The sequence below is a fragment of the Tachyglossus aculeatus genome, chromosome 22 (genome assembly GCF_015852505.1).
Source record: "Tachyglossus aculeatus isolate mTacAcu1 chromosome 22, mTacAcu1.pri, whole genome shotgun sequence".
NCBI lineage: Eukaryota > Metazoa > Chordata > Mammalia > Monotremata > Tachyglossidae > Tachyglossus > Tachyglossus aculeatus.
In genome coordinates, this window is record NC_052087.1 from 47,041,170 (window position 1) to 47,053,593 (window position 12,424).

Here is a 12,424-nt window from a genome sequence, read left to right on the forward strand (position 1 = left end):
ATAATCACAGTTCTGACCAGGGGAGAAGAGCAGAGAGATTGGAGACAAGAGCACAAGCGAATGGCAGAGGGAAATGTGCACTCTCAGGCTCCTCAAAGCGATTTGGATGTAGAAGGGAAGGAGTCACTTCACTTCTCTGGGCCTCAGTTCCTCATCTGTAAAATGGGGATTAAGACTGTGAGCCCCATGGGGGACAACCTGGTTACCCTGTATCCTCCCCAGCGCTTAGAACAGTGCTTGGCACATAGTAAGCGCTTAACAAATACCAACATTATTATTATAATTATTACTGGCTTCAAGAAGGAAAAGGGTTCATTCATTCACTCATTCAATCGTATTTATTGAGCGCTTACTGCGTGCAGAGCACTGTACTAAGCGCTTGGGAAGTACAAGTTGGCAACATACAGGGATGGTCCCTACCCAACAGCGGGCTCACAGTCTTTATACCCCCTCCAGATTTCAAGCAGAGCACACAGGTGCTTAGGAAATGCTAACCAATAATAATGATGGTATTTGTTAAGCGCTTACTATATGCCAAATAATAATAATAATAGCAGTAATAATATAATTATTGCATATTAATATTATGTTATATTGATGTGATTATTATATAATAATGTGTGTGTTATATATTATTCATTCAATTGTATTTATTGAGCACTTACTAGACCCATGATCTCCTGACACCCAAGCCCGTGCGCTACCCACTAGGCCACGCTGCTTCAAATAATGATAATACAAATAACGGGGATCCCTTTCTATCCAGCATCGGTGAACTTGAACTGATCGATCGTCCATAGAAGCCGAGTTTCCCGCCTCCGGCGATGACCGCCCCAACGGACCTCCGGAGGAAGGGCAAGCTGTGCGCTAGACGCCCCCCCGAAGGAACTGATAAGTGAAGGGACCGGCCCGAGACCACATGGAAGACGAGCAGCGGAGTCGGGATTGGAACCCGGGACCTTTCCCTTAGGCCGCACTGCTTCGCCCGACAACGCTCCTGAACACTTCCAAACGGTCCTAACTCTTCCTCACCTCCTCCAGGAGGCTTTCCCAGACTGAGCCCCCTCCTTCCCCTCCGCCTTACTCCCTTCCCCTCCCCACAGCACCTGTATATACGTTTGTGCAGATTTATTATTCTATTTTACCTGTACATATCTATTCTATTGATTTTATTTTGTTAATGTGTTCTGCTTTGTTGTCTGTCTCCCCCTTCTAGACTGTGAACCCGCTGTTGGGTAGGGGCCGTCTCTAGATGTTGCCAACTTGGACTTCCCAAGCGCTTAGTACAGTGCTCTGCATGCAGTAAGCGCTCAATAAATACGATTGAATGAATGAATGAGACTTCTCAGGGCATAAAGCTCCTCCGGGAGAGACGGTGGATATGAACCATCACCTTGGCATCGATCAGCTGACATTTGGAGGTCGCCCATCATTTTTCCGGGCCCGAATGCAGATGCTATCGCTGGTCGGAGGATTGATTGCCCAACCCTTCGTTCAATTCCGCCACAGTCTCCGACTCGGTGACCCCCTTCCAAATTATTTTATTATTATTATTCCAAATTATTATTATTATTATTAATTATTATTTTATTTTATATATTATTATTATATATCCCAGAGAGGCCCCCTGGGATGACTACAGTAATTTAGGATCTGAAACTTCCTGCAAAGCTACCTCCTCTCCCTCGCGTGTGGCCCCCTTCTCCGGGGCCGCACCGCAAGCAAAGCAATCTACTAGACGCCAATGCTGCCATCTAGAGAATAATCCCAGCACTCATTCATTCATTCATTCAATCGTATTTATTGAGCGCTTACTGTGTGCAGAGCGCTGTGCTAAGTACAAGTTGGCAACATATAAAGACGGTCCCTACCCAACAGCGGGCTCAATCAATCAATCAATCGTATTTATTGAGCACTTACTGTGTGCACAGCGCTGTACTAAGCGCTTGGGAAGTACAAGTTGGCAACATATAGAGACAGTCCCAACCCAACAGCGGGCTCAATCAATCAATCAATCGTATTTATTGAGCACTTACTGTGTGCGGAGCGCTGTGCAAAGCGCTTGGGAAGTACAAGTTGGTAACATATAGAGACGGTCCCTACCCAACAGCGGGCTCAATCAATCAATCGTATTTATTGAGCACTTACTGTGTGCAGAGCGCTGTGCTAAGCGCTTGGGAAGTACAAGCTGGCAACATATAGAGACAGTCCCAACCCAACAGCGGGCTCAATCAATCAATCAATCAATCGATCGTATTTATTGAGCGCTTACTGTGTGCAGAGCGCTGTGCAAAGCGCTTGGGAAGTACAAGTTGGTAACATATAGAGACGGTCCCTACCCAACAGTGGGCTCAATCAATCAATCGTATTTATTGAGCACTTACTGTGTGCAGAGCGCTGTGCTAAGCGCTTGGGAAGTACAAGCTGGCAACATATAGAGACAGTCCCAACCCAACAGCGGGCTCAATCAATCAATCAATCAATCGATCGTATTTATTGAGCGCTTACTGTGTGCAGAGCGCTGTGCAAAGCGCTTGGGAAGTACAAGTTGGTAACATATAGAGACGGTCCCTACCCAACAGTGGGCTCAATCAATCAATCGTATTTATTGAGCACTTACTGTGTGCAGAGCGCTGTGCTAAGCGCTTGGGAAGTACAAGCTGGCAACATATAGAGACAGTCCCAACCCAACAGCGGGCTCAATCAATCAATCAATCAATCGATCGTATTTATTGAGCGCTTACTGTGTGCAGAGCGCTGTGCTAAGCGCTTGGGAAGTACAAGTTGGCAACATATAGAGACGGTCCCTACTCAACAGCGGGCTCAATCAATCAATCATATTTATTGAGCACTGTACTAAGCGCTTGGGAAGTACAAGCTGGCAACATTTAGAGACGGCTCACAGTCTAGAAGGCGGGTTCACAGTCTAGAAGAAATTCTTTGGCCCGCTTTTCGTTTTACAGAAGAAAGAAAATGGGTAAAACTGAGAAAGCGGCTAGCGTAGGACCAGTGAGAAAAGAAAGCAATCATCAAGCGCTTAGTACAGTGCTCTGCACACAGTAAGCGCTCAATAAATATGATTGAATGAATCATCATTCATTCATTCAGTCAATCGTATTTATTGAGCGCTTAAGGAGAAAAGAAAGCAATCATCAAGCGCTTAGTACAGTGCTCTGCACACAGTAAGCACTCAATAAAGACGATTGATTGATTGATTGATTGATTGAATGGTGCAAAAAGATCAATGCTTACACATACGAAATGTTAGATTTCTGGCGATTTACTGTAACTTCAAGGTTAGTGTTTTATTCAGGACTGAGTCCTTAATGTTTGAGTGAGAAGTGTCTGAGTTTGGCTGCGTTTTAATAATGATAATAATAATGGCATTTATTAAGCGCTTACTATGTGCAAAGCACTGTTCTAAGCGCTGGGGAGGATACAAGATGATCAGGTTGTCCCACGTGGAGCTCACAGTGTTCAATCCCATTTTACAGATGAGGGAACTGAGGCCCAGAGAAGCGGAGTGACTTGCCCAAAGTCACACAGCTGACAAGTGGCGGAGCCGGGATTCGAACCCGTGATCTCTGACTCCCAAGCCCGGGCTCTTTCCACTGAGCCACGCTGCTTCTCTAGTACAGTGCCTGGCACATAGTAAGCACTTAACCAATGCCACAATTATTATTATCACCAGTCAACCAGGTTGGACACAGTCCCTGTCTCACATACGGTGCTCTGCACACAGTAAGCGCTCAATAAATACGATTGAATGAATAATAATCATCATCATCATCATCATCAATCGTATTTACTGAGCACTTACTGTGTGCAGAGCACTGTACTAAGCGCTTGGGAAGTACAAATTGGCAACATATAGAGACAGTCCCTACCCAACAGTGGGCTCACAGTCTAAAAGGGGGAGACAAAACCAAACACACTAACAAAATAAAATAAATAGAATAGATATGTACAAGTAAAATAAATAAATAGAGTAATAAATATGTACAAACATATATACATATATACAGGTGCTGTGGGGAAGGGAATAATAATAATAATAATAACAATAATAATAATAATGATGGCATTTATTAAGCACTTACTATGTGCAAAGCACTGTTCCAAGAGCTGGGGAGATTACAAGGTGATCAGGTTGTCCCACAGTGGGCTTGCAGTCTTAATTCCCATGAACATGAGGCTCACAGTCTTAATCCCCATTTCACAGATGAGGCAACTGAGGCACAGAGAAGTGAAGTGACTTACCCAAGGTCACACGGCAGACATGGGGCGGAGCTGGGATTAGAAACCGGGTCCTTCTGACTCTCAGGCAAGGGCTCTACCCACCGGGCTACACTGCTTTTCGCCACGGGGCCACGGAAACCCCCTTAATTGCATTATTGTAACTATTTTTCAGAGAAGCAGCATGGCTTACTGGAAAGAGCATGGGCTTGAGAGTCAAAGGTTCAAATCCCGGCTCCGTCACTTGTCAGCTGTGTGACTTGGGGCAAGTCACTTCACTTCTCTGGGCCTCAGTGACCTCATCTGGAAAATGGGGATTAAGACTGTGAGCCCCACATGGGACAAACTGGAAAGCACTTAATAAATTCCATTTCTACTACTATCACTCGCCACTAAATACGGTTTTGAAAGGAGTTTTAAATTCCAATAAATTCCATTTCTACTACTACATACAGTTTTAAAAGGAGTTTTAAATTCCATTAAATTCCATTTCTACTACTATCACTCGCCACTAAATACAGTTTTAAAAGGAGTTTTAAATTCCATTAAATTCCAATAAATTCCATTTCGACTACTATCACTCGCCACTAAATACAGTTTTGAAAGGAGTTTTAAATTCCATTAAATTCCAATAAATTCCATTTCTACTCCTATCACTCACCACTAAATACAGTTTTCATTCATTCATTCATTCATTCAATCGTATTTATTGAGCGCTTACTGTATGCAGAGCACTGTACTAAGTGCTTGGGAAGTCCAAGATGGAAAGTTTAATCTCGGTCCTCCTAGGTGATTTATTTTAAACCCTCCAGTGTATTTACAACTTTTTTTTTAATTCTCATAGCAGAGAGGGGATTAGAACCCAAGCCTCAGGGACCGTCTCTATATGTTGCCGATTTGCACTTCCCAAGTGCTTAGTACAGTGCTCTGCACACAGTAAGCGCTCAATAAATACGACTGATTGATTGATTGAATTCCAAGGCTGTTACCTTTCCTCTAGGCTACCTCAGACCTCCTTCCCCTCCCCACAGCACCTGTATATATGTATATATGTTTGTACATATTTATTACTCCATTTATTTATTTTACTTGTACATATTTATTCTATTTATTTTATTTGGTTTATATGTTTCATTTTGTTGTCTGTCTCCCCCTTCTAGACCGTAAGCCCGCTGTTGGGTAGGGACTGTCTCTAGATGTTGTCAACTTGGACTTCCCAAGTGCTTAGTACAGTGCTCTGCACAGAGGAAGCGCTCAATAAATACGATTGATTGACTGATTGACAACCTGATACCCTTGTATCTACCCCAGAGCTTAGAACAGTGCTTGGCATGTAGTAAGCAATTAAATACCATCATCCTCATCAACAAATACCGCCGTTATTATTACATGAAACATTTCTGCACCCTCGTTACCTCTTCCCTTATGAAAAGGAGAAGAAATACACAAACCAGAGAGGACAAATTTTGGTACGACTGCCCTCTTTCCTACGCCCGTTTTGAACATTAAAATCTTCCTTTTAGCGGCTCGCTCCTTCGAAGAATGGTCGGCTACTAATCAATCAATCAATCGTATTTATCGAGCGCTTACTGTGTGCAGAGCACCGTACTAAGCGCTTGGGAAGTCCAAGTTGGCAACATATAGAGACGGTCCCTACCCAACAGTGGGCTCACAGTCTAGAAAATCTTATTAATTTAATTAATTAATTAATTATTAAAATCTTAAATAATCTTATTTCTTACCTGTTTGTGCTACCATATGCGTCCATCCACTCCACACCGTGACGATCTTTTCACTCGAGAAATGATGCTCTTCTATTTTCTGGGGTGAAGGAAGGAAGGCGTCTTTGTTCACTAACTGTCCGTGTTTGTTGCTACCCCATACGTATAAATTTCCTTTATCTAAAAAGAAAGAATAGGTCATGGGTGCAAAAAGACGCGACGTATTAGCCGCGTGGAAAAACGGCTGGACTACATGAGAAGCGACGTGGGCGAGTGGAAAGAGCCCAGCCTGGGAGCTGAAGGATCTGGATTCTAATCCCATCCCCACCACTTGTCTACTGTGTGACCTTGGATAAGTCACTTCATTTCTCTGGGCCTCAGTTCCCTCATCTGTCAAATGGGGATTAGCTAGCTCTCTTCCTCCCTTCAAGGCCCTGCTGAGAGCTCACCTCCTCCAGGAGGCCTTCCCAGACTGAGCCCCTTCCTTCCTCTCCCCCTCGTCCCCCTCTCCATTCCCCCATCTTACCTCCTTCCCTTCCCCACAGCACCTGTATATATGTATATACGGTTGTACATATTTTTTTACTCTATTTATTTATTTATTTAATTTATTTGTACATATCTATTCTATTTTATTTTGTTAGTATGTTTGGTTTTGTTCTCTGTCTCCCCCTTTTAGACTGTGAGCCCACTGTTGGGTAGGGACTGTCTCTATATGTTGCCAATTTGTACTTCCCAAGCGCTTAGTACAGTGCTCTGCACATAGTAAGCGCTTAATACGATTGATGATGATGATGATGATTAGGACTTTAGACTGTGAGCCCACTGTTGGGTAAGGACTGTCTCTATATGTTGCCAATTTGTACTTCCCAAGCGCTTAGTACAGTGCTCTGCACACAGTAAGCGCTCAATAAATGCGATTGATGATGATGATGATGACTGTGAGCCCCATGTGGGACAGGGACTGTGTCCAATCTGATTGGCTTGTATCTACCCCAGCACATAGTACAGTGTCTGGCACATAGTAAGTGCCTAATCAATCTATCAATTGTGTTTATTGAGCACTTACTGTGTGCAGAGCACTGTACTAAGCGCTTGGAAAGTACAAGTTGGCAACAATCGTAACTGTGGTATTGGTTAATCCAATCAATCATTCAATCGTATTTATTGAGCGCTTACTGTGTGCAGAGCACTGTACTAAGCGCTTGGAAAGTACAAGTTGGCAACAATCATAACTGCGGTACTGGTTAATCCAATCAATCATTCAATCGTATTTATTGAGTGCTTACTGTGTGCAGAGCACTGGACTAAGCGCTTGGAAAGTACAAGTTGGCCTAACATATACTGAGAAGCAGCGTGGCTCAGTGGAAAGAGCCCGGGCTTTGGAGTCAGAGGTCATGGGTTCAAATCCCAGCACTGCGACTTTGGGAAAGTCACTTCACTTCTCTGTGCCCCAGTTCCCTCATCTGTAAAATGGGGATTAAGACTTTGAGCCCCCCACGGGACAACCTGATCACCTTGTAACCTCCCCAGTGCTTAGAACAGTGCTTTGCACATAGTAAGCATTTAATAAATGCCATCATCATTATTATTATATACCATTAAAAATACATTATTATAGTTGGGTTTAATTTTCTGTGTTTAATACTATTTTTCATTGCTTTCCCAAACTAGCCAGTTAAGCGCAGGAGAAGCAGCATGGCCTAGTGGCTAGAGCCCGGGCCTGGGAGTTAGAAGGACCTGGGTTCTAATCCTGACTCTGCCGCTTGTCTGCCGGGTGACCTTGGGCAAGTCACTTCGCCTCTCTGGGCCTCAGTTACCTCATCAGTAAAATGGGGGTTAAGAGTGTGAGCCCCGGGGGGGACAGGGCCCCTGACCAACCTGTTTAACTTGTATCTCGTAGAGAAGCAGCGTGGCTCAGTGGAAAGAGCCCGGGCTTGGGAGTCAGGGGTCACAGGTTCAAATCCCGGCTCTGCCAATTGTCAGCTGTGTGACTTTGGGCGAGTCACTTCATCATCATCATCAATCGTATTTATTGAGCGCTTACTATGTGCAGAGCACTGTACTAAGCGCTTGGGAAGTACAAATTGGCAACACATAGAGACAGTCCCTACCCAACAGTGGGCTCACAGTCTAAAAGGGGGAGACAGAGAACAAAACCAAACATACTAACAAAATAAAATAAATAGAATAGATATGTACAAATAAAATAAATAAATAGAGTAATAAATATGTACAAACATATATACATACATACAGGTGCTGTGGGAAAGGGAAGGAGGTAAGATGTGGGGGATGGAGAGGGGGACGAGGGGGAGAGGAAGGAAGGGGCTCAGTCTGGGAAGGCCTCCTGGAGGAGGCCTCAGTTACCTCTGGGCCTCAGTTACCTCATCTGGAAAATGGGGATGAAGACTGTGAGCTCCCCATGGGATAACCTGATCACCTGGTAACCTCCCCAGCGCTTAGAACACTGCTTTGCACATAGTAAGCACTTAATAAATGCTATCATTATTATTATTATTATTATTATTATTATTATGGGTTCTAATCCCGGCTTCGCCACTTGGCAGCTGTGTGACTTTGGGCAAGTCACTTCACTTCTCTGTGCCTCAGTTCCCTCATCTGTAAAATGGGGATTAAGACTGGGAGCCCCACGTGGGACAACCTTGATTCCCTTTTATCTCCTCAGCGCTTAGAACGGTGCTTGGCATATAGTAAGCACTTACCAAATACCAACATTATCATTATTATTATTATTATTATTATTATTATTACTAAGCGCTGGGGTAGATATAAGATAATCAGGTTGGACACAGTCCCTGTCCCACATGGGGCTCACAGTCTAAGCAGGACAGAGAACAGGTACTGAATCCCCATTTTACAGACGAGGGAACAGAGGCATAGAGAAGTTACGCGTGGCTCAGTGGAAAGAGCCCGGGCTTTGGAATCAGAGGTCATGGGTGCGAATCCCAGCTCCACCAATTGGCAGCTGTGTGACTTTGGGCAAGTCACGTCACTTCTCTGGGCCTCAGTGACCTCATCTGCAAAATGGGGATGAAGACTGTGAGCCCCCGTGGGACAACCTGATCACCTTGTAACCTCCCCAGCGCTTAGAACAGTGCTTTGCACATAGTAAGCGCTTAATAAATGCCATCATTATTATTATCATTACTAAATGACTTGCCCAAGTCACACAGCAGGCAAGTGGCATACCGAGAATTAGAACCCAGATCCTCTGCCTCACTCCCAGGCCTAGGCTCTTTCCACTATGCCACACTGCTCCTCAAAACCTCTGTGATGAAGTTTTGTGATTCTCCCTGTCTGCAGAGCCCAGTTGTGACTAACTTGTGCAGACATAGTAAAAGGTGACTATTCATTCATTCAATCATACTTATTGAGCGTTTACTGTGTGCAGAGCACTGTACTAAGCACTCGGGAGAGTACAATATAACAATAAACAGACACATTCCCTGCCCACACGAGCTTACAGTCTAGAGGAGGGGAGATAGATATCAATATAAAAGAAATAAATGACAGATAATAATAGTAATAATAATGGCATTTGTTAAGCGCTTACTATGTGCAAAACACTGTTCTAAGCGCTGGGGGGATACAAGGTGATCAGGTTCTTCCACGTGGGGCTCACAGTCTTAATCCCCATAATAATAATAATAATAATAATAATGGTATTCGTTAAGTGCTTACTATGTGCAAAGCACTGTTCTAAGCGCTGGGGGGATACAAGGTGATCAGGTTGTCCCACGTGGGGCTCACAGTCTTAATCCCCATAATAATAATAATAATAATGGTATTCATTAAGCGCTTACTATGTGCAAAGCACTGTTCTAAGCGCTGGGGGGATACAAGGTGATCAGGTTCTCCCACGTGGGGCTCACAGTCTTAATCCCAATAATAATAATAATAATAATAATAATAATAATAATAATAATAACGGTATTCATTAAGCGCTTACTATGTGCAAAGCCCTGTTCTAAGCACTGGGGGGATACAAGGTGATCAGGTTGTTCCACGGGGGGCTCACAGTCTTAATTCCCCATAATAATAATAATAATAATAATAATAGTAACGGTATTTGTTAAGCACTTACTATGTGCAAAGCACTGTTTTAAGTGCTGGAGGGATACAAGGTGAGCAGGTTGACCCACGTGGGGCTCACAATCTTAATCCTAATAATAATAATAATAATAATAATAATAATAATGGTATTCATTAAGCGCTTACTATGTGCAAAGCACTGCTCTAAGCGCTGGGGGATACAAGGTGATCAGGATGTTCCACGGGGGGCTCACAGTCTTAATCCCCATAATAATAATAATAATAATAATAATAATAATAATAATAATAATAATAACAATAGTAACGGTATTTGTTAAGCACTTACTATGTGCAAAGCACTGTTTTAAGTGCTGGAGGGATACAAGGTGAGCAGGTTGACCCACGTGGGGCTCACAATCTTAATCCCAATAATAATAACAATAATAATAATAACAATAATAATGGTATTCATTAAGCGCTTACTATGTGCAAAGCACTGTTCTAAGCGCTGGGGGATACAAGGTGATCAGGTTGTCCCACGTGGGGCTCACAGTCTTAATCCCCATAATAATAATAATAATAACGGTATTCGTTAAGTGCTTACTATGTGCAAAAGCACTGTTCTAAGCACTGGGGGGATACAAGGTGATCAGGTTGTCCCACGTGAGGCTCACAGTCTTAATCCCCATAATAATAATAATAATAATAATAATAATAATAATAATAATAATAATGGTATTCATTAAGCGCTTACTATGTGCAAAGCCCTGTTCTAAGCGCTGAGGGGATACAAGGTGATCAGGTTGTTCCACGTGGGGCTCACCGTCTTAATCCCCATAATAATAATAATAATAGTAACGGTATTTGTTAAGCACTTACTATGTGCAAAGCACTGTTCTAAGCGCTGGGGGGATACAAGGTGATCAGGTTGTCCCACGGGGGGCTCACAGTCTTAATCCCCATAATAATAATAATAATAATAACGATATTTGTTAAACACTGTGGGGCTGGGAGCAGGGGGAAGAATAAAGGGAGTAAGTCAGGGTGATGTGAGCCCACTGTTGGGTAGGGACTGTCTCTATATGTTGCCAACTTGGACTTCCCAAGCGCTTAGTCCAGTGCACTGCACACAGGAAGCGCTCAATAAATACAATTGAATGAATGAATGAATGCAGAAGGGAGTGGGAGAAGAGGAAAGGCAGGGTTCAGTCAGGGAAGGCCAAGTGGAGGAGGTGTGCCTTCAATACGGTTTTGAAGGGCAGGAGAGTAATTGTCAGATTTGAAGCAGCGTGACTCAGTGGAAAAAGCCTGGGCTTTGGAGTCCGAGTTCATGGGTTCGAATCCCGGCTCTGCCAATTGTCAGCTGTGTGACTTTGGGCAAGTCACTTCACTTCTCTGGGCCTCAGTTCCCTCATCTGTAAAATGGGGATGAAGATTGTGAGCCCCCCGTGGGACAACCTGATCACCTTGTAACCTCCCCGGCGCTTGGAACAGTGCTTTGCACATAGTAAGCGCTTAATAAATGCCATTATTATTATTATTATTTGAGAAGGGAGACATTCCACGCCAGAGTCAGGCTGTGGGCCAGGGGCCGGCGGGGACGAGATAGGCGAGATGGAGGCCCAGTGAGAAGGTTAGCGGCACCGGACAAGCAAATTGTGTGGGCTGGGTTGGAGCAGCAGAGTAACGAGGTGATGTAGGAGGGGGCAAGATGCCTGACTGCTTTAAATCCAATGGTGAGAACAATAATAAAAAAATGATGGTATTTGTTAAGCACTTACTGCGCGCAAAGCACTGTTCTAAGAGCTGGGGAGGGATACAAGGTGATCAGGTTGTCCCACGAGGGGCTCGCAGTCTTAATCCCCATTTTGCAGATGAGGGAACGGAGGCTCAGAGAAGTGACTTGCCCAAAGTCACGCCGCTGACAAGCGGCGGAGCCGGAATTTGAACCCATGACCTCTGACTCCAGAGCCCGGGCTCTTTCCCCTGAGCCACGCTGCTTCTCTTTGTGTTTGATAAGGAGGTGGATGGGCAGCCACTGGAGATTTTTGAGGAGCGGGGTGACGGGTCCTGAACGTGTCCTGATCATGTACTTAGCTAACCCAGCACTATCCCAGCTGTACAATAATGCACAGACACTACCCGATACTTCCCAAGCGCTTAGTACAGTGCTCTGCACACAGTAAGCACTCAATAAATACAATTGAATGAATACTCTGGCTACCACCAACAATGCTCCTAGTTCACAGTGCCTGGCACATAGTCAGCGCTTAACAAATACCCTCCTTTCTCCTCTCCTCCTCCCCATCCCCCTCACCCTACCTCCTTCCCCTCCCCACAGCACCTGTCTATATGTTTGCACAGATTTATTACTCTATTTATTTGACTTGTACATATTTACTATTCTATTT

General features: G+C 44.0%; 1 protein-coding gene across 4 annotated transcripts in view; it reads right to left on the reverse strand.

Moving 5' to 3' along the window:
* Nucleotides 1–12,424, reverse strand: part of SERGEF (secretion regulating guanine nucleotide exchange factor) — a 316,021-nt gene that overhangs the window by 277,218 nt on the left and 26,379 nt on the right. For all 4 annotated transcript variants that reach the window (XM_038764503.1, XM_038764502.1, XM_038764500.1 and 1 more), the window contains one exon: nt 5,979–6,137. In XM_038764503.1, the coding sequence (XP_038620431.1) occupies nt 5,979–6,137 (159 nt within the window). The remainder of the gene's footprint in view (nt 1–5,978; nt 6,138–12,424) is intronic.